This window comes from Oryzias melastigma, linkage group LG9, assembly GCF_002922805.2.
Source record: "Oryzias melastigma strain HK-1 linkage group LG9, ASM292280v2, whole genome shotgun sequence".
In the NCBI taxonomy this organism is placed as follows: domain Eukaryota; kingdom Metazoa; phylum Chordata; class Actinopteri; order Beloniformes; family Adrianichthyidae; genus Oryzias; species Oryzias melastigma.
Window position 1 is genome coordinate 22,213,894 of NC_050520.1, and position 21,892 is coordinate 22,235,785.

At 37.9% G+C, this 21,892-nt stretch overlaps 1 protein-coding gene across 3 annotated transcripts in view; it reads right to left on the reverse strand.

The window, feature by feature from the left end:
• adgrv1 (adhesion G protein-coupled receptor V1) overlaps window positions 1–21,892 on the reverse strand; it is a 93,257-nt gene that overhangs the window by 63,024 nt on the left and 8,341 nt on the right. For 2 of the 3 annotated variants that reach the window (XM_024275121.2, XM_036213593.1), the window contains exons 2-25: window positions 20,091–20,278; window positions 17,934–18,083; window positions 14,646–14,741; window positions 14,004–14,108; window positions 13,764–13,877; window positions 13,231–13,461; window positions 12,793–13,130; window positions 12,446–12,716; window positions 10,551–10,877; window positions 9,929–10,105; window positions 9,596–9,819; window positions 8,085–8,211; window positions 7,274–7,459; window positions 6,976–7,156; window positions 6,440–6,603; window positions 6,239–6,362; window positions 5,887–6,147; window positions 5,462–5,588; window positions 5,063–5,286; window positions 4,256–4,978; window positions 2,333–2,706; window positions 1,176–1,346; window positions 414–594; window positions 88–281 (exon numbers count right to left, since the gene is read on the reverse strand). In XM_024275121.2, coding sequence (XP_024130889.1) covers window positions 88–281; window positions 414–594; window positions 1,176–1,346; window positions 2,333–2,706; window positions 4,256–4,978; window positions 5,063–5,286; window positions 5,462–5,588; window positions 5,887–6,147; window positions 6,239–6,362; window positions 6,440–6,603; window positions 6,976–7,156; window positions 7,274–7,459; window positions 8,085–8,211; window positions 9,596–9,819; window positions 9,929–10,105; window positions 10,551–10,877; window positions 12,446–12,716; window positions 12,793–13,130; window positions 13,231–13,461; window positions 13,764–13,877; window positions 14,004–14,108; window positions 14,646–14,741; window positions 17,934–18,083; window positions 20,091–20,276 — 5,256 coding nt within the window. In that variant the 5' untranslated portion in view covers window positions 20,277–20,278. Of the gene's footprint in view, window positions 1–87; window positions 282–413; window positions 595–1,175; window positions 1,347–2,332; window positions 2,707–4,255; window positions 4,979–5,062; window positions 5,287–5,461; window positions 5,589–5,886; window positions 6,148–6,238; window positions 6,363–6,439; window positions 6,604–6,975; window positions 7,157–7,273; window positions 7,460–8,084; window positions 8,212–9,595; window positions 9,820–9,928; window positions 10,106–10,550; window positions 10,878–12,445; window positions 12,717–12,792; window positions 13,131–13,230; window positions 13,462–13,763; window positions 13,878–14,003; window positions 14,109–14,645; window positions 14,742–17,933; window positions 18,084–20,090; window positions 21,226–21,892 lie in introns of those variants that run through there. The other variant, XM_036213592.1, reaches the window with a different exon arrangement.

The following is a 21,892-nucleotide window of genomic DNA, read 5'->3' on the forward strand; positions in this document are numbered from 1 at the left end:
GAAACACACAGAACTCAGAGCAACATTTCAAACATGTTGTTTATCGCAGGACTGGTGAAGTGACTGGCACTCACTAGTTAAACCAACCTCATAGTCTTCTGGACTGGAAGCTGTGAAAGGGGTCGTCCTAAATCCTACCATGACACTTCCCAGAAGGCCTTGGGCTCTGACCACTGGTAGATGGATCAGTCCATCCTCCTCTGCAACTGTTATGCTGGCTGGCTTTAAAGCTGGAGAGATCAGTCCTTCTCCTGGAGGAGTGGGCTGAAACTGCAGCAGACCTACACCAGGAGGAATGGGGAAAGACAAGGAGCAAATACAGGGAAAACAGGAAAAAATGAAGAATTCATTTCATTTTTAAAAATAACTACAAACTCAAAGATACTTTATGGCGCTATTAAGAGTCAAAGTACCATAGGGATGGTCACTAGCTGTGACGGTGATAGTGTTAACTGAATTATTGGGGTCAATGCTTGCTCCGCTGGTGGGGTTGGAGCCTGCTTTCCCATCGCCGGACTCTGCTGACACCAGCGCAACCTTGAAGGACTCTGCCAACTCTGGGAGGTTATCATCCAAAATGAGCAGATTCAGCACCTGAAATGAAAGATTTAACAAACGTGGAAATACATTCTGCAGGGGTCATATGTGTCAGAAATGTATATATTTAATTGTCTAGCCATTATAAAATGCATTTATGCAAAGTTTCAAAAGTATTTTGACTAGATAGCTACTCGTTCACTTTGAACTGTGTCTCTGAGAAAATGACCACTAGGAGGAGCTGTTTAGCAATAAATATAACATTTTGATCACTAAGAAAATGACTTTAGAAACTAATTTATAATTATAATAATACATTTATTTAGAGGGGTTGGGCACCTTCTTCAGAAAGAAAAGTTAAAATAAAGTAGATAATTTGTGCTGGATAAAATATTTTGAACTAAAACAACAGTTTTTTTTTAACATTTTTTAAATAAAAATTCAAATAGTAATTCAAAATCACAATTTTTGATATTTTTTTCCCATTCTATAAAAGATGAAAATATATAACCTCTTGATCAAACTTTTATGCATTACCTAAAAGCCTTTTAAAAGTTATGCTTGAGGATATAATGGGTTAAGAGGGACATTCTCCTGGTCGTGCAAAACTCTACCGGCATGTATGGATCCACACAAACCTCAGAGCGTTGTCCAGGCATGAAAAGCACTGATCCAGTTGCATTAGCAAAATCTTGGTCAGCAGGGCTGCCACTGCCCAGCTGTGTCACATTGTAGTTCACAGAAACGTGGTCCAGGGAACCTCGAGTTCGCTCGATCACACAAGAAATAGTTGAGCCCTCATCGCCGATCTATCAAACACACAAATAAGTGAAAAAAAATGATAAAGAAAACACTTGATAACCACAGTGAAGGTATTCCTAGATAGTCTAACATAGAGAAGATCCTTGCTTCTGATGGAATCCCATTCTCAGCCTTGCCATCTGCTGCTCAACATCTCCCATTTCCAGTGCTGGAACTTCAGATCGACTTCTATAGGAATGCCCCCACTGACAAACCTGCTGCTGCCTCACCAGCTGTCGCTCCACCTGAGATGGCCCAACACGAGACGCCAATCATCTAATCCCGCTAAAGAGGGTCGCCAATGTGCTCTAACTTTTCAGTCTCCAGCCATTGAGGCTGATAAAATATGTAGCAGGACAGGGACAAGTCAATGGGTTTACGTTACATCTGTTCCTATTATCTTCATCATGCTCACAGCATAACTTTTGCTGCTGGTTAAAGAAAAGTCAGTATTGTGTCATTTAGTTTTAATAAGAGATCGTTTGTGTGGTTTCAGGACAAATTTTAATGGAAAACTTCAAATCGGTTCATAATTCACATCCTTTGAAACGAGAGTAGAATATATTTCGAAAAAGTGCCTGAAAATTCTCCAAATAGAACTTTGAAAAATGCTCATAGTTGTGCTTTTTATTCTTGTTTTTCTTTTGTATTCAGAAACCAGAAACAGGAAGATTACAGAAAAAGTTGCTTTCCTTAAAATAAAAAAACAATCTTGAGGAAAAATAAAGAGCTTAATTTTTCTATGATGAGGCAACAAAAAGTACACTGATTGAAAATGAATGAGATGACTTTATAATAACCCTGCAGGTTTAATTTTAAAGACTGGGCTAGAACGTCTCTGTGGAAACACATGAAAACAGAGACCTGACAACAGCAGAGCAATGAGGTAAAGCACAGAAAAAATAAAGTTCTGTAGGTAAAATGACAGGAAAAAATGACTTAAATGTGTATAAAAATAAGATTGCATTTTAGCATTTTAAATTATTCCACTTACATCAGGTATGCAGGCACCAGTGAATCCAAACAGCCCATTGGCATTGTCACTCTTCATAACCCGCAGGAGAGCTGTGGGTCTGGGAATGGGGAGACGGGCTCCACCGCTCACGGCCACCAGCTGAAGATAAAAAATCTCTTCTCCTTCCTCGTCTGCGTCATCCCTGACCTCCACCACAAACGATTTCTGTCTCTCATCCTGAAGGTACCGCAGGTAACCGGAGATGTTTCGCAGATCTGTTTTAGAAGGTTGAGTGTGGAGCTCGTGGATTTGGCTGCGGTTCAGCTTAGAGTGGTACAAGCGGATGTCCTGGAGGAGGCCAGTGTAGAGCTGTCTGCCTTCAGGATCGGATCCTATGAACACTGAGGCAGGACCTGGAGAAGAAATACCAAAAAAAGAATTATGTCAATATTTATAGAGCACAAATACTAGTTGCCTAAAAAATATAAACATAAATAAAGAAGCTAATCAAAAAGCTGCACCACATAAAGTAAACTCTAAATCCCATGATGAATATATATGTATATATATATATATATTTAAATATCAAATCAAAGTGTTTGGTTATTTTTTTAGTTTTTGTCTCAACTGTTCAAATCAAAGCTTTAGTACATTTATAGAAAGATTGAAAATACTTTTAAAAACTTTTAATTTGGTTCATTTAATCAAATAATGATCAGGCATACATTTTTTTATTTTTTTTAAGTTCGTACATTTTTTTATTTATTATATTTGCCTAACACATGATTAGATTCATATTTGATGGAGGCTTTTGTTTTAAGTAGAAAACACAGGGAGCAACACAAGCAACAAACCAGATCAAGGTCACACAGTGCAGTGAAGTGTTTCAGCCCAGAGAGGTAGAAGATACAGTAGCTACTGCATACAATTGTGCAAGCATTTATTAAGAAGATAAATATAAAGATTAAAAAGTTTCTTTCTTTTTATTTTTTTGGTAAAACAATTGTGCTTCCTTTAGTTTTAATGTACAAAGACAACAAGCAGAGTCTTGATTAAAGCAACCAAATGCCTTGGTCCAGCTCTACCTTATTATTTATTTAAACACACTTACACCTCCATTCCCTATCATGTCCCGCAATTACACAAAGTGAGATAAATTAAGAAAAAAAATGAGCAGGTATATAGCCTGACAAAATATATATATATATCTGTTCTCATTAACTGGTTATTGTAACAAAATCTTTCCTGACAGCAGTTCATTTAGGAGGTGTCAGAATTGTTTCTTCTCTGAATTTTTAACTATTGTCTGGTTCAATTAGTAAAAATAAATAAAAAATTCAGACTAATTTCTTGCTGCAGTGACGACATCCAGCGGTGATGAGGCCAAGTAGCCACTCACGTGTAGTAGATCAAGTATTGCAGAACAATTAGACAGGAACCGAGAGACAAATGTGAGTTACATGCTATTATAAGTAAACACAAAAGACTTCAATAACAATTACTATTATATTACATAGTATAATTATATGATGAGACAAAACTCACAAAAAATCAATTTCGAGTTAGTTTATGGAAAATTAGTGGAAAAAAAATATTTTTGTATTGTTTGATTTTCTGAATCTGTGACAATTGAGTTTACTATTTTTCATTTTAAATAAGAAAGTTTATGTTAACTCTTTTATACATAAAAAAAGGATCATAAAAGTAAAAATGTGAATTATTTCTGGGTTTTACTAAATAGGATCCATATAATTTTTAACTATTTTTGTAAATGTAGAGGTCTTGAACAAATCTCTGCAGAGCAAATACTATCAATAAATCGATTAAAGGACCAGTGAAGCAAGAATTCAATGTTTCAAAGACAATTTGTCATGCTGTGACCTTTAACAATTCAAATTATGGATTACGTTAGTCACTTAATTACAAGAAGAATGTGAAAATAACCTTCAAAAAGAAGCATACCATCATTAATGCCTTCTCCTTTGATGCTCCTCAGGCCTCCAGGAATTGAAGTTCCATCCAAGAAGAACTCAATAATCCCATCATCCACCGTTATGATGACATGTACCCACGTGTTCTCCTCCAAGAACTTCTCAGCAGTGGCCCGGGCCACCTGGGTGTTATTGGATCCTATTACCGTATAGTACAACATAACTGTGACGTGTGACTCATTGGTGTGCATCTTCACTCCATAATAAAAGCTCCCGTTTTGGGTTCCTTTGGAGACGATGAAGCCATCCGTGTTCAGTCTAGGTACCAGCCAAGCAGAGAAGGTGAAGTTGCCGATCGAGGCAGGAGCATCTTCAGGATCGATGCTTCCATATGCTCCAGGGAGCCCAGAGAAAAACCAAGTGTCTGTGGCTGAATGATGTCTCCTAGAATGAGGTCTGAGCTCGACGTCATCTGGGAAAGAAGCTAGAAGCAGCAGATCATCCATGAGGGGAAGACCTTCCGGGAAGCGTTCAGATACGACCTCCCAGGACACCCGAACGTCACCAAATGTGCCCTGTTGTCGCAGGATAGTAAAAGGAGCAAAATTGGATGTGTCGTCTACAGATAGAACGTCCTCCGCAACTTCTTGGTCCAGATTAACATCGGCAAAGGCGAAGACGCCGAAAGGATCGTCATTGAATGGAATAAGCACAGATGTGTTTAAAGAGGCGTTTGAAAGCTGCCCACCCTCTCCTGTAACCACACAGAAGGACAGTCAAACACTCAGATATGATTCAAATCTAAATTCACCATCAAATAGGAAAACTTTAAACTCACCAGAGATGTTTACCAGCCTGAGCACATAAAATTCATTAAACTCCGGCAGTTTATCTGAGATGGCTTCCAAGATAATAGGCTTGCTCTTTTCTCCTGTGGTAAAAGTGATGAAGCCTGATGTGTTGATGAACTCCTGCTTTTCATCAAGAGGAGTCACCGAGTCGTTGGCAAACAGCTTCCAGTGGACGCTAACATTCCCAAAATGGCCTCGTGCTCGAAGTACACTAAAGACAACAAACACAACGAGAATATTTATTTTCCTTTAAATATAAAGAAAAAAAAATCGCTTACCAAAGAACAATTCCATTCAAACAAATAAAGAAACCAAGCAAAATAAAAAAAAAGTTTGAGTAAACAAGATTTACATAAAGAAACTTGAAGGGAGGAAGTCGTTCTCACTTAAAAGTATTTGGCTTGCCCTCCTCCACTGGTTTTTCTACGGGTTCCAAGGAGAAAATCCCATTGGCATCATCATTGGCTTCAATGATCACGGTTGCTTTGTCTGCTCCATACACAACCGCATCTCCTATGTACACATACATATCATCAGACTAAAACAGCAGAACATCATTGTGGAAATAAATCTATCTTTTTGTTGAGGAAACTAAATTTAAAGCGAAATCAGATGCAATTTTTAATAGTTTTATTAAAGTTATGAAGACACTAGTAATTGCAAAGTTATGCACCAGTTTAAATGAAAAAAACATGGTGGATCTTGAGCATTGATATGCAGATAAAGGTGATTTCAGTTTAAAATTCCTGAACTTTGAATCACATTATGCAACACTGATGTGTCAGCAAAGTAATAAGCTCAACATTCTTACCTGTGGCATTGTACAGAACAATGTAAAAAGGCTCATCTGTCTCCGGTGTGTCATCATCTTCAACAGCCACAGTGATATTCTTCATCCACTCGCCCACGTCGTACACCAACAGTGTATCATTAGTCAGCACATTGAGGTCATCTGGGGAAGTGCCGCCATGCTCTATGCGGTACATAACTGTTGCCTTATAATCAGTTTCACCGTCCCTCAGAACAGTGAAGTGGACGACCTCTCCTTCACGAGCTCGCACGACGACAGGTTCTGTAGGAAGAGGATGGAGAACAGTGATGGATCAGGACAGAAGCATTGCATTTATAAAAACAAGAATATCTGAAGGTTCAAAGCTTTTTACCAGAAAAGTGAATTGGGTTATCATTCTTATTTATCAATAAACTTGCAATAAGGTTGTTTCCCAGTCGTGCACCATTTGTAGCATTTACCAGAGAGATGGTAAAATTCTCCATGTTCTCTGGGATCTAAAATATAAAACAAAACCACTTAAATATAAGGAAAAGCATGGCTGCCACAGGAGTTACTGCAGTTATAATGTTACCTCATCAGGAACAGAGAATACGGTGATGTTTTGAACAGACTCTCCTTCTTTAAAAGTGATTTTTCCCTGGGTGGGGCTGACATCTTTAGTCACAGCTGGCTCCAAGACCCACAAAACTGACACTTCTTCAAAGAGACCACTGTTTCTTACTACTGGATACACAGCTGAAAGAGGAGGAGAATTGGCAGAGATGATCTAATTGTGCACTGAAAACTCATTAAATCAGCTTGTAACGCCTTGTCTTAGTACATAGAAAGTCTCACAACTGAAGTCCAAATTATTTCAGGATGTGTTTTTTTTTATCAATAGCTACTTCCTGAAAACAAAAGTGTGTGATGCATTCAGAGGAACAGCAAATTGAAAACAATCCTCATATTCTCTGCAAGTTTATAACATTTAGAACACAATGAGAAAATGTTTTTCTTTGACATTGTGAGCATTTAAGTCCTCTTGTTCTGCTCTTTGTCTGTTCGCTATGATTGGGTATCAATGAGATTCCACTTGACACCAAAAAGTATCAGCGCTACTTCAAGTACCTTCTTGCTTAACATCCCCTTTACTCTCGTTGATGGTCGCCTTCAGCTCTGACTGGAGGAATTCAACAACTCCAAATGGGTCGTCATTTTTTCTCACAGTGATGTTGACCTCTCTCTGGTTGCCTAGACGACTGGGTGGTGTACTATAGCTGCTGAGTATCACAGAGTATGTTTCATCCAGCTACATAGGGACAAAGGCATAAAAAAAGTAAAGTAAACACCTTTTATGACACAAAAATATTTCTAATTCAATTAATGGGACAATTTAGTTAAAAGTAAATCAAAAAGTCATCCTTACCTCAGGCACGCCATCAGGCCTCGCCACCAGAGCAACCACCACATCCTGCTCTCCGGGTTTAAACTCCAAGATGCCTGTAGCTCCGTAGAATTCAGCGCTGCCAGAAGGCACAACAACATATCGCACCAGCTGCTTCAGAAGTTGTCCCTGAGTTCTGACGACGCGGAGCTCAACAGCCTCCCCTTCCTTGGGTTTAAAATGTACACAAACAAAAAATGACTGAACAGGAGTACAGGAGTCTTTACAAGTCTAGTTAAATTACAAAAAAAAGAATTATGTCTAACGTCGTAAATACAGTTTAAAGACAAAATACAAACACATATTAGGGTTGTGTATTGGTTGTAGTTTGGTGATACGATTGCGATACACATCTTGCGATACGATATGTATCGTAGTATATCCAAGACTGTAACTGAACATTTTTTCATTTTTTTCCAGAGTATGACTTAGAAAAAAAGTAAGTCATACTAAGTAGCATATGTCTCATAACAACAAAAATCATCAGGCTGACTGAACCAATGGGACTGAACATTTAAAACAAGCTGGTTCTAGCAAGATCTTGCTGTTCTGGTGAGAGGTAAAGTTGCTAAAAGTTTGCTGTGCTTCAAACTAATGGATGGGGGTTTACGCAGAAAACAAAAGTAAAATGCAGAAGGACGCTCAGATAATTAATTAAATTTAATCTTGTCAGTATTATAAATAGATATATCACCAAATCGATTTGTCCCGCTACCAAATACTAGCAGATAAATGCATAAACTCTTTAAAATCTTGAAAAGGCAGTGCGAAAGTGCAGAAGAGTTGTACGTACGTTGATAATCCACGGGCCCCTGGAGAACGGGGAGAACTCAAAGACACCTCCTGGGTCATCATTCTCAACTATGATCATCTCTCTGCTGGTAAAACCAGCTTTCAAGATCTGATTATCAACATTACTCCTGCGAGACACAGTCACACACAAAAAAATAATATATTAAAAATAATACTTATCTTACAAGATGAATTATTCGGAAGACACTAAATATGTGATTAAGTAAATATTTCATTCTTGAGTTTTTTTTTTTTTTTAGCAACATCATTATGGCAGTTTTTGATAGAATTTGAAATTGGATGCATGTAAAAAGACAATTGCTAGACTTTCATTAATCTTCTTAAAGTCCCATTCCAGTCATTCTTTGATTTGTTGTAAAATCGGTCTTTTCATAATTACTCTGCCATTTTTAGCCTAAATTTAAAAAAATGTGTTGTTTTCCAGGACATAATTTCTGCAGACTGGCAGTAGTTCATTAGAAATTTGCCTCTGAGTTGTGTGCGGGACTGTTAGTGCAGAGTAAGCCCGACCACACTTCCCATCATCCACACAACCGCCATCTGTTTATGCTCTCTCCTGCTAGCTTACAGCCCCTCACACCTCCAACCTAACAATAGCAGTGCAACAAAAATGGTGAACAATATAGGAATAGATCAGAATGGAGCGGAGCAGAGAGCTTGTGACCTACCAATCTGAAGATTATACGTTACAACTACAAGCTTTTTCAAATGCAGTTTTTTAATCTGATCCTGATTCACTGGAATTTGAATAAAAAAATACTCAGAAATGCAATTTTGACCTTAATTTACATAATATATCCTCCATCATCAAAAAATGGCACAAGAACGTGCTAAAAACACCAAAAACATCATTTTCCATTAAATGGGTCTTTTAATTGCAATCATTTTTTTATTTCAATCACCAATTTCTGCTACTCCACGGAAGTATGCATGTGTGTGTGCTAAAAAAGCAAAAGCAGAGCAGGCAAATATACAAAGATGTGACATAAAAAGACTCAAGACTCCAATCACGGCCAAGGCGCTGAAAGCATGCAAACAGGGAATTAATTAAAAAGGCCACACAATCAAGTCTGGTTAATTGGAGGAAGAACACATAAACAAGATACTCCATTAACCCAAAAAAATCTACTTTCTTTTGTGTCGTTTTTTTTTTTCACGTCAATGCAGACTTCCCTCTCTAATGCTGTGCCCATCATCCCCATTTTGACCAAGAACTCAGAAAATCTCAAGTAGGTCCTGCTCCGAAACACAAAGACCTGATTCAAGCCACTCAAAAGGCCCAGGTTCACTCCACTCTCCACTTACCCGAAATACACTATAAAGCGTGCAGTCTCCACCCTGCAGGGGAGGAGTGGGAGGAATAGAAAACCACCATTCTCATAAAAGTATGTACAAACATACACGTTTTACAAGTGAAACATGAGATCCGGAACCCCATTTTAAGACAATGTACTTCCATGTAGACAGAATAATTTTGTGACTGCTTCTTACCTATCTAATGTGAGCAACATCGTCTCATTAACCTCTGGGATGTTGTCAGCCAGCACAGTTATATTGATGAAGGCATCACTTTGCCCCGACAGGAAAACAACCGATCCGTTGAACGGCGTCAGGTCACTCCGGGTTACATCTGCACGGTTGGCACCGGTTGGCTGAATACTCCAGAACACCAAAGCTTTCCCGTCTGTTCCATCACGCCGCAGATGGAGGCTAACCTGCACCAGACATTAGTGCGATGGATCTCAGCGCGATCACATACATCTTACAAATTAGTAGCATAAAATGAAAACTAACACTTTTTTAAAAATTGTGATTGTGCCTTACCAGACTGCTATTAGTGTCCTCTGGTTCATGAAGCACAACTGTTGTGTTACTTATAAAGCCAATTTCTCCATTAGCAATGTCAGGCGTGACAGTCAAAGTCAGGTTTAAAGGTCCACTAAACCTCGGGCTGTTAGAAGGAATTAAGGGGCTGATGTCAACCAGCTCCAGGGTGTTCAACTAAAAGAAAAAAAAAATAACAGTTTGAAATATTCTTTTAAACATTAAAGTTTTTATTTTCTGTGATAGTAGTGAGTTTTCCAACTTAATTTTATGTTTTGTGCACGCGTGGTAAAGTATTTGAGGTGAAAGCATGTGGTTGTATAGAGTCTCAAGAAGGCCTTTCAAGTACATTTTGCTCACTTTAGGGGATTGCTGATGTTTGTTTGGACAGTTGAGAAAAACCCTCACAACCACGCCAGACCTCAGTGCCAGTGTCTAACGATTCACACATGCAAATGAGGCACTTGAAGTCTGGATAGCGTTCATTTAGCCACAAGTGCAAATACAAAGTGACTGCCTCCTCAAATCTTAAAAAAAAAAAAATTTGATTTGATTAAGATTTCTTTGCATCACATGAGTAAAAAAATAACAAACCAATCCTACTAACAAAACAGTTTTATACCTGTAAGAAGAAATGAGCTCCATTCTGCAGAAAGGCATCGTTCCTGATAGGAAGTATCACATGGGCTGTCCGTTCGTGGGAAAACACCACATTAATAGACCTGCTAACATTTAGAACCTGGTCACGGGCTAGTTCTGGATTTACTGGACCAGCGGGAATGTAGAGGGCTGTGAGGGCCATAGACACTTCACCCAGCGTGCCACCATTTCTCACAAAATGTAGGGACAAGAATCGCCCCTCGGGCTGGCTCTGGATGCTCTGCTCTTTGGTTGGGTCAAACAGAAAACGACCATAGACATCGTCGCTGTCCTGGATGAAGAAGATCATCTTGAAAAACAGAAAAAAAAATTAACAGATCATCTCAGAGGCATGAAGTATTTTTTGCAGTATTCTAAAAGTCAAAAATAAGGAGGTGAAATAGTGACAGAGGAAATGAACTGTGTGAAGCTGGAAGTAGTAAAGTAAAACCACAGGATAACTTTAGAGTGGCATCCTCTTTAATTAGCTCTGGTATGATTGGTAGAGACGTTTCCATGTTTGTCGGATTGTGGCTCTTTCATTTTTCACTGAAACCTGAATGTGTGAGGATTGGTGCTTTTTATGGCTCTTTTTTTTGCCTCAGTCATGTTTTTGTTAACTTATGTTCCGTTTTCTCTGTAACAGCCCAGAACGTTCAAGTCTCCAATTACTTAGCTTTATTTAGGTCCATGATTTTCAACTGCCAGATCTTTTAGCTTTTACTACACCAGTTACAGAATTTTGCTTTTAAGTTAAGTTTTTGCTTTTCAAAATGTTTGGTTTGTGTCACCAAGCCTTGTCTTCTGAGTTTAGATACTTCACAAGCTTCAATTCCAGATAGAATAGGCCTGGAGCATGGCTGACATGTTTACAGCACTAATGTAGTAAATTCATGTATAAATTAGCTGCAACTCCGATTCCAAATATACTCATTTTTTGGATATTGGATACATTTTGGTATGCACCAGATAGTAACTGGTGCAGACCAGATAGTAACTGGTGCTCACCAGATAGTAACTAGTGCTCACAAGATAGTAACTGGTGCAGACCAGATAGTAACTGGTGCAGACCAGATAGTAACTGGTGCTCACCAGATAGTAACTAGTGCTCACCAAATAGTAACTGGTGCAGACCAGATAGTAACTAGTGCAGACCAGATAGTAACTGGTGCACACAAGATAGTATACGGTGCTCACCAGATAGTAACTTGTTCTCACCAGATAGGGACTGGGGCACACCAAATAGTAACTGGTGCTCACCAGATAGTATATGGTGCTCACCAGATACTAACTTGTTCTCACCAGACAGGAACTGGGATACACCAAATAGTAACTGGTGCTCACCAGATAGTAACCGGCGCTCACCAGATAGTAACCGGTGTGCATCAGATAGAAAGTGGTGCTTTTTTTTTACTTACATTTTTTTTTACCTTGATGTCCCTTAAGGGGCTTTGTACATTTCTCATCAGACAGCTTGATTTAAAAAAACAAAGAATTTGTCCGTGCTATATAAAGAATAGAAGAAGCTGTGAGTTTTTGTGGCTCCTCTTATGCCCTCGTGATAAATCAAATTTACATCTGCTTCCCTGCTTTCACACTTTGAAGAAGCTTTGATACAGATAATGCAATAAAAAACGGTTCCCTCTTCACCCACGCTTTAAAGAAGAGGCAGGGCGTGCCTGCTGTCACTGTTTTGTTTGGATCCAGCCACATTAAAAGAACACCCACAGAGCAGTTACGCACTAAGGGGTCAGCGTTTGGCGCTTGTGCAAAATTTCCCACAGCAGCTTAAATGGAAGAGACACATGTATGACACATGGAGCAAAACCTGTGGCACAGTCCAAAAAATATTTTGCTTACCATCTCTGCTTAACTGACCTGCATGGGTTCGTCGACCTCTGCGTTTCCTGTTACGGTTTTGGGCAAAAGCTTGAAAACAAAGGCCTCTGCCTCTTCGGGCTGATCGTCCTGCACAATACTCAGTGGGATCACGGCTGTCACCTGACCAGCAGCAAACTTCACTGTCCCCAACTCTGGAGTCAAGTCATCTGACACTGGTGAGCCACTACTGGAGTTTCTGCTGATGGACCAGTTGGCGGACACAGCTCCGTAGCTTCCGCCATTTCTCACAATGACAATACCGTCAAATCTGGAAGAGTAATCATTTTGTATTTTATTTGCTTGCCTTGACACCTTTGTACTTTTGCTAACGTTAATAATGAAACCTTTGGGTCAGATCTTCATTGATCCTGAATGGCTGGATGAAGCCGCTGCTGCTTATTGAGAGGACACCATAAGGCTTGTCATTGGGCTCGATGGTCACCAGCACAGAGTTGGGTGAAACTAGAACAGCGTCTCCTCTGATAGTGTCCTCCAACAGGACCACGTGGAAGGATTCTGCAATTTCTGGCACGCTATCATCACTGATGTTGAACAGGAGGCTCGTTTCAAAGACAAATGGAGGAAACCGAATGGTTCTGTTTGGCTGCAAGTCCAAAAAATCCACAGCTGGAGTGGCACTGCCCAGTCCTTCACCACTCACAACCATGTAATCTATGGACACCTAGAAAAAGAATTCCAAAAGCCTTAGATACATTTGTCATTTATAGGTAATTAAAAGCTGAGTCATCATATCATTAGGTTTAAGTGTCAAAAAAAGCAACCTCAGTTTCCACGGAGCCGATAAGAGGCCCGTCTCCAGTCAGCCGACCACGGGTCACATTTAGTGCAATGACAGCCGCAGATTCTGGCACAGCCATCACAGAGTGGAGGAACCGCAGAGGACTGTCATTTCGCCGAATTCTCAGCTGGATACTGCTGGCATTGGGCTTAAGGAGGGCTCCTCCAGCCACACCCGTCAGCCTTACCGAAAACACTTCGTCATCCTCTGGGATCTGCAGAACAAAAATGTGGACTCTTAAAAATCTGTTTAAAACACAATTTCACACTGAAATTAAGAGTAAAATACAGTAGTTTAAAGTTTTCTTAAAATATTTGAAGTAGATTTATATGAGGAAAAACAAGTGATGAGCAAATCAATGTGTTAATTTTTTTGCAGACTTTAACCAATATTTATGCCTAGATGAGGTTTTCTAAGTTTCCATCAAAACGTCTTTTGATAGTTTTATTAATAATGAAAGGTGTATGACACCATTAGGAGAAAAAAAGCATGTTTTTCATCAGGTCTGTGAAGTACCTGATCATCCTGGATGAGAATACTGAAATGCACCACAGCCTGTCCCACAGGGATGGTGATGGTGCCTCTGTCTGGACTGACATCCTCAATAGCAGGATTGGGTCCATCGGATATCTAAGATTATAGGACCAGTCAAATTAACAGCATTGATTCAAATAAGAAAAAAATGACAAAGAATTAACTTGATCTTGTTAGTAACAAAAAATGGATATGAGTAATTAATGGAGTTTAATTTCTCACCTCAAAGTTCACAGTCACAGTCCCATATGTTCCCTTTTCTCTGATCAGGGTGAAAGGCACATTGTGGTTTTTTCCTCTGAGTTCATCCACAACAATCTCCTCCGTCTGAGAGGAAAACAAACTAGATGACTGCCAGTCAAATCTGTTAAATCATTTCAGTATTCATTCAACTATTATTTAATTGGTTATTGTAATCACTGGTTATTCTGCTGAAGAAGAAAAAGATTCCCTACAACAATACCAATGTTTCTAACGTACACTGTTAAACAATGCACCTTACAGTTAATTAACTGTCCAATTAACTCTTTATTTATTTTACCTCTTAAAAATCAGTTTCTTTTTACACCTCAATTTCAAACTTTATATTGTAAATATTCTAAACTCATCCTTTTGTTTTATTTGTTGCTTTATACTGTAAGCTTATTTATAAGAGGTGTGCTGCTGACCTCTTGGCCAGGTCACCCCTAAAAAAGAGATCCTAATCTTAATTGGTTTCACCTGATTAAATAAAAGTTAAATAAAAAAAGAAACAAAAAAATGAAAACTAACGAGAACTACCAAATTTGTCGGTTTCTCTTAGTAATCTAGGGCTTTTAGGAAATTGAGAAACAAAATAAACTTCAAATGGATTTAGCTTCTTACTGAATTGAAGGCAATTATTCCAAAGGCATTGTCATTGGACAAGATGGTGATTGTTGCCTTGTTCGGTGTACCCAGTATCACACCGTTAGAGGAACTCTAAAGAAAGAAGAAACAAGCTTGAAATCATCAACGGTGGTCTCAGATGTCTTACAGTCATTTTAAACACATACACTGCAAAAACAAGCCCCATAGAAATCTGTCAAAAATTCTTACCCCAGTTGCAGATTTTCTTTAAATAAGTAAAAATAAAATTAGATACGAACAAAGTTTTACCAAGATTTTTTATATTAAGAAAAATAAAAAATTCTAGTCACTAAAATATGTTTTTCTTCAACTAAGATTATTTTTTTTATTGAAAAACTTTCTTGATATTTTTTTTTTCCTGCAAGCCACAAAGTGAGGCCGTTTTTCTTGAAACAAGGGTATTTTTACCTTCTTAAGACTCAGTTTTACAGTGTGTACTCATGTAAGTCTGATCCTCCCTTTATTTCTACATTCCGACTGTGCAGCCCTGATGAGAGGGCACAAAGACAGGAAGCTGTGGTTTCAGGCTGGTTGGTTTGACAGGTTAACTCTCTGCAGGATGCCTCCTCAGTAAGGGGGCTGTGCTCTGCCATTTGGCACTAAAACCTGACAAAGTCTCGGCTTCCTTATAGTCACAGAGATTCAGAGTACTTCAGCAGAGTCCAAAAACAACTGTTTTTCCGGTATTGGCACAACTACATCAAGATTAGGTTACAAATTTGTAAAAGTATATAAGGCGTTGATAAAATACTAATGTTTCCACTCAAACATCTAAGCTGCTTTTGCAACTTAAAAACATAAAAAATAACTAGCTTTCACAACAATTCTCTGAAAAATTATTATTGAGTTTTGGAAAAAAAAATCCTTACTTTAAGTGTACCTAAGCATATAATTTCAACAAATAAGGGCTCCTTATTCATCACTCCATTGAAAAAGAGCTTTATTTATAGTGAAGGCTCAATTCACATCAAATCCACAGGCTCTCGTGAAGTGAAACCATTAAGCATTTCTTACAAACATCCTCCAGTGACCAAAAAAAGAAACACAACATAAAAAATTAGGCAGCTTTATTCTACCTTCATTCATTCCTGCGTAGTAGGGTGCAACCCCAATAACATATTTTTTTGTCTTAACGAACAAAGCTCTAACAATATTTTCTATGGAAACAGATTTAACTGGCATGGATGATGAATGTTCCCACATCAAGCTGTTATTTGTCACTAACACTAAATCTGTGACACCCCATTGTAGCGCACATTCATCCTCCGGACAGCTCCGCAGTAAGCCGATAGGATAACATTTGGCTTAAGCTTTGTCTGTGCTGTAGTGTAAACAAAGTGGCAAAGTGAGCCTCATCTTGTCTTTCACTTTAGTGGCAGGGCAAATAAGGGCATTTACAACAGGATTTAGGCAAAAATGCAGCGTCTAATTAAAAAAAAAAAAAAGTTGCTTTAAATGCAAGACTGCTTTCTGAAAGGCATATAGTTCACAATCAGTGTTTCACAAAGCCCTTTATTTCAGGTTGTTTAATGAAGGGTGAGATGGGCTGACAGCAGGAAAGGACCTCCAGCTCATCAATCAAGCCTGACAGCTAAAAGCTGCATGAAACCATGGAGAATGTCTCTAGGTGTAAGGCATCCAACACTGGTAAATACTCCGACAGGGCTTTACAGGACATACCATCTGAACTGCTTTTCAAACTTAAAGCATTTGTCCAATTTGTTATCAAGAGTAGGACAATCAAATCTCACTTGAAAAAAAACATTTGTCAAACTTTTACAGGATAAACAAGGAATCTATTAAAGGAAATATAATGATGTGATGATATGTAGATGAAGTGATGGCAAAGTCTAAGAATGCATCAACAGATTCTAAAAGGCTGCTCTACTTTAAATGCTAATTAATACATTGATTTTAGCTGATTAGGGTTTCATCTGGTTATATCACTTTAACTCTGTCATTGTTTAAAAAATGGTGATTAAGCCTGAAGCATATAGTTTCCTTAAAAAAAAATGCTTTCTAACTGATCTTGGAAAACTGGATGAAGTTCCAATCCAATCATAATTTGACCAACTGTAAAATAAAAAATAAAAACTGTATTATTTTCTAGGACATAATTTCTGTGAAGCAGCAACAGTTTATCAGAAATTCACCTCTGAGTTGACTTGGTGGGGAGTAAGCCTGCTCTGATTTCCCATCATCCCTTCGTTTTCACCCTCTCCAGCTAGCTTACAGCCCCTGTAGGCTTGCGGCCTTCCAAATGTAGTTTATACGTAACAAAAACAAGCTTTTTCAAACAGCGTTTTTTTTTTTTTTTTTGTCTGCTCCCGGTTCACCACAATTTGAATTAAAAAAAAAAAAATACTCAGAACACAGATTTAAACCTAATTTTCTAAATAAATGTTTTCCTTCACAAGGAAAATGCTAAGAAAAAAAAAAAAAAGTATGAAAAAAACTATTTTAATTGAAGCAAAGTTAATAAAGCATTCGTTTCAGGAAGATTTAAATATCATCGTTTTTAAATAGATTAACTATATAAAAACACAGCAGCCAGAACTGCTGCATAAACACTTTAATAGGAATATACTAAATGGTGTTTCCTCAGAAAATATTTAAATCCCAATTATTTTAAGGACTCCATTATGCTTTGTTTATAAACCAAACTCTTTATTATAAACGGTAGCTAACCAAAAATGACACAAAAGCTTGCAATAATTTCAATAATTCTCTATACCAAGTATCCTAAAGACCTCACATCAGTAAGAACAATCTTTCAATGTAAGGTTCTGAGGGCAAAAGTCAAGAAATATAGAAAAAATCTGCTAAACTAAAACAGCTTCAACAGAAAACAACTCAAACGGAATAAACCTGCAGCATTACATCAAGAGGCGCATAAACAGGATCATGAGAATGGCCGTATAGCTGCTGAAGCTCTCCCGCCTTTTTTTTCTTTTCTCATGATGAGGGGGTGTCACAGATGCACATGGTTCTGCCCACGCCAGATCTCTAAGAGTCCCACAGAGCTTATACATCAAAGAGCCTGCAGCTTAGAGCCGGCCCGGGTTTAATGCATGAAACCTCTGGTTCACATTGTTTAGTAGCTGGGGCTGGGCTTTACTTCAGCCAGAGGAATATGTTGGAAGAAATACGAGAAAAAACGCAATGATGGCAGTAAAGCTGTAAAAGCAAAAACGCCTGTGTGATTTTTAAATGTGAATAACAAAACGCATGCACACATTCATGTATAAATAAACAAGTAATTACCTGTAGTCTAAGGTTAAAGGTAAATGTCTCGTCAGCTTCAGGCAGGTCATCATCCCTCACAGCAATAAAGATGGTTTTACTGGACTCAGTCGACAGCAGGAAGGCCGCAGCATTAATGGCTTCAAAGTCCCCGGTGTCAACTCCCTCTAGCTGAAAAACAAACAAAAAAAACAATATCAGAAAAAATGTTTCCTACAGTACAATAAGTGAAGGGGTGAAAAAAGCAGTTTATGAGTGTCAGGACACTTTTTGTTTTGGTGTCATGGATTTTACCAACTCTGGCCCCAGGGATGACAGCAGCCCAAGAACCTGTCTGTCACCACTAAAGGTGGCGTGCGGTGTCTGGCACAGATGTCCGACATTGATCAGACTAGGAGTAGGAATCCATGCAGTGAGGTGAGCCGCCCCATAGTCAGAGATGAGAGCACACATTAACACACTCTCATAAAAAGACGTGCCTGATCTGTTCCAGCAGCAAACAGATTATTAAAACTCAACAAATATATTAAAAAAAATGCTTGTCACAGCAAAAACACAGAAACCAGAGGATGGTGTCTGAGATGAGAATCCTAAGACCAAGTGTCTGATAATCAGAAAACAACGTGTTTTTTTTCTGGAGAAAATCACATAACTAGCTTATTGTTTAAACCACAACGTCAGCAAAAATGTATTTTTAAATGTAAAAAAATGGCCACATCCTACTCTAGTACAGTAAAAAAAATGAATATATATATATATTTATGCCAACTTTTGTCACATTTTTACCACATTTATGGAAGACTTTACGCAAACAACCATGTTTAATGTGTCATTTTATTGCATGTTGACATACTGAAGACTCATTGCATTGACATGTCCAAATAGTTTCAAACATTTAGGTTTAATATTATAATACAAATTATACATTTAATTTTAACCTTTAGATACATTTACCATTTAGATTTAACATTTAACCTGTAGATTTTGAAAATATATTAAGTATTTTTCTACTAAATTCCACCCCTAACCTTGGAGTACAACTGCCTCCTCGCACATGTTTCTCTTTGTTCATTACTCAGCATGACTTAATGGTTTTAAAGAGTATTTTTAAAAAACAAATTGAATCAAGTTTTCTCCGTTCGTACTACTGCTTGGCTGTTCCATCTCATCTTTCTCGTGCTCTATTAGCAGTCGTCTATAAGAGTGGAGATTGTAAAAATGATCATCTTTGGACGGCTTCCCAAAGAGACAAACAAGTTTTTTTTATAGAAAATGTAGTTATATGGACATTTTTAATTACTTATTCCATTTTATTAAGTTAAATATAATGAAATGTGTGAAGTCAGTGGACTCTCCTTGTGTCTAATCTGAATGTTTTTCATATTTTTATTGTATGCTCTACTATGTAAATATGTTGACCACAAATGGGTATGGCCCAGGGTCATTTTGCTGAATAAATTAAATGAATGAACTGTGTTTATTTTTATATTTACACCAGCGTGCTTTTAAATGACAGAAACAACACGTGTTTATAAAAAAAAAAAAAAAAAAATCTGACTTAGAAGAATAGAAATGCAGCAAATCTTTGAAAAGTAAACTAAATCTGACAAAACTGACATTTAACTTTTATTTGATGATGTTTTACATTTAGCACCCAATTTAAACAACCATTAAGACAGGGTTTGTTTGATCCTGGATGCCTCTAGTACTTCAGGAATCATTTTGAATTTATTATATTTATAAACATCATGGAAAATCCTTCACTTTTTCATTTTGGAAAAGATAATGAGGAGCAAAAAAAACAGAAAAACAAACTAGACCTCCAATAGAAATCATTTTTTTTCCTTTTATCCAAATAATTAATTCGGTACAGTAAGTAAAAGTGTTACATTAAGCAGACAGAAGACACAAAGCTAAGTTTGAAAACAGATTATTGTCGAATAAAGGATTTTCTTAAAAAAAAAAAATCAATTTAAAAGATGCTTAAGGTCTAATCCACTAATACACAGTTAAACATCTGAGGTAAAAAAAATGAAGGTGTTCCTAAAATACACTTAAACAGAGACAACATCCAACATTTTTTTACATCAAATAAGAATTGTTGGTTCTTAAGGACAGCTCCCTCAGTTAGCATAAAGTGTGATTCAGGTGACTCATCAAGTGACAAGCTGCACCTACCAGAACCAAAGCTGTCACATTGACCGGATCTCCCACTCGCTCCACGACCAGGCGTACGACGGCCGTGCTGCTCTCGTTGACAACAAAGTCCGTCTGGCCGAGGAAGCGCAGCGTGGCTGACTCAGATTTAGTACCAGGGATGGACAGAGCCAGTATCAACCCAGCTAGCAGGAAGACTGAGAGCATTCCTATAAAAGAAAAAAAATGTGAAGGAAATCAATAAATGTCATCAACTTAGAGAAAAAAAGACAGTTCAAATATTAAGACAAATAAGGAATAACTTCATACAAATTATAGTCTAAATGATGTTCTATTAGCATAATTTATGTTCAGTGGTGCCTCTCATTTATTTATGGCATTAATTACTACCGTTTGCACTAAAATAACCAAACATTAAAAAGTAAAAACATAAAGTGCAATCCTTCATGATTTAGCAGCTGTATTGAAGTGCCAGATCATTGTGAGATTTGCTGACGTGAAAATGTACAAGCCAAGCTGTCCTGCAGACCCTCTGGTCACTGCGGTCTGACTGTGTTATTCCACAAATCCAACATGTTTTTGGAACTGTTAAAGCTGCTGTTTTTTTAATTTTATTTAATTTTATTCATTTTTTTTAGCTTGTACAAGTAAAAAATCAAGACCAGGAATAAACATTGCTTTTCAGTCTGTCTGGTGTCTACTTTTCTCCTCACAGAACCCGTTTTGCATTCCTTGTCCTTTTTCTTCTTGTGCTTCCTTCTTAATTCTCTCTCAGCAAGAATAATCCTAAATCTGCATGGAGCCACTCAGACAGTTGTCATGGTTAACACAACAAAACAACACAGCATGACAAGTGAGGTGGAGCCAACTTAAAGCTAAATTGGAACGATCCTGTCCCGCCTCTCTCTTCCCTGATTCCTTTCGCCCATCCATTCATAATCTGCACCACACAGCCTGGCCAACGACAAGAACACAGAGATCATTCAGCGTATTTGTTCTTAATTACAGTTGTAAATGAAAGCCAGCTACCAGAGTGGATGGATGAAGTCAGAGACATAATTAATTACTTTCAGGAAAGTTGGGCATTTAAAACATCAATTCTTTTCAAATGTTCAGTCACCAAAATGTGTATTTTTAGTATCACTGGGTGTTTAAATCAATCAATCAACTTGCTGGACAATAAGACTCGAATGTTTGGACAAAAAGAGGTTGCTGATGCAGATGTTATGGACATTTCTGTAAAAAGAGCTCATTGTATGTGTGTTACTGTGGTAGAGACTTGATGTTAGGGGTCTGTGTTGTTAATATTGGGTAGACTGGTGGAAAATCCATCAAAAAAGGATTTAGGGCAACAGTTGGTGTGTTGCTGGACAAAAAGGGGCCAGGGTTTAAAAAAAAATCTCTAAAGTTGAGGTGAAGGACCTCCAAATTTGTTTCTCACAACACCTTGGTGGAATAGATGTGCCGTTTTTCGAGTCTTTCGAGTCTTTCGAGGTTCACAACAACACGGCCCAAATGAGTTTAGAGTTTTACATAAAGTTTTTGGTATTATGCCTGTAGAAATGATACATATTCTAGTCGCAGCACGGCCGAACTGGTAACAGAATTAAGCTGTGAGGGGTTGTCACACATCACTTTTATTATTATTTTAAAGCTTTTGAATTTCAAAACTCACTTTAAAGCTTGTCAAACTTGTCTAGTTGATGGATGGTAGCAAGCATTCAGGTTTTTAAACTTCCAACAACACTATGCCAAAACAAAGAGGGGGTGCTCCAGTGACCAACGTGTTCATTTAGGGTGCTAGCAGCAGATGCTGGGTGGTT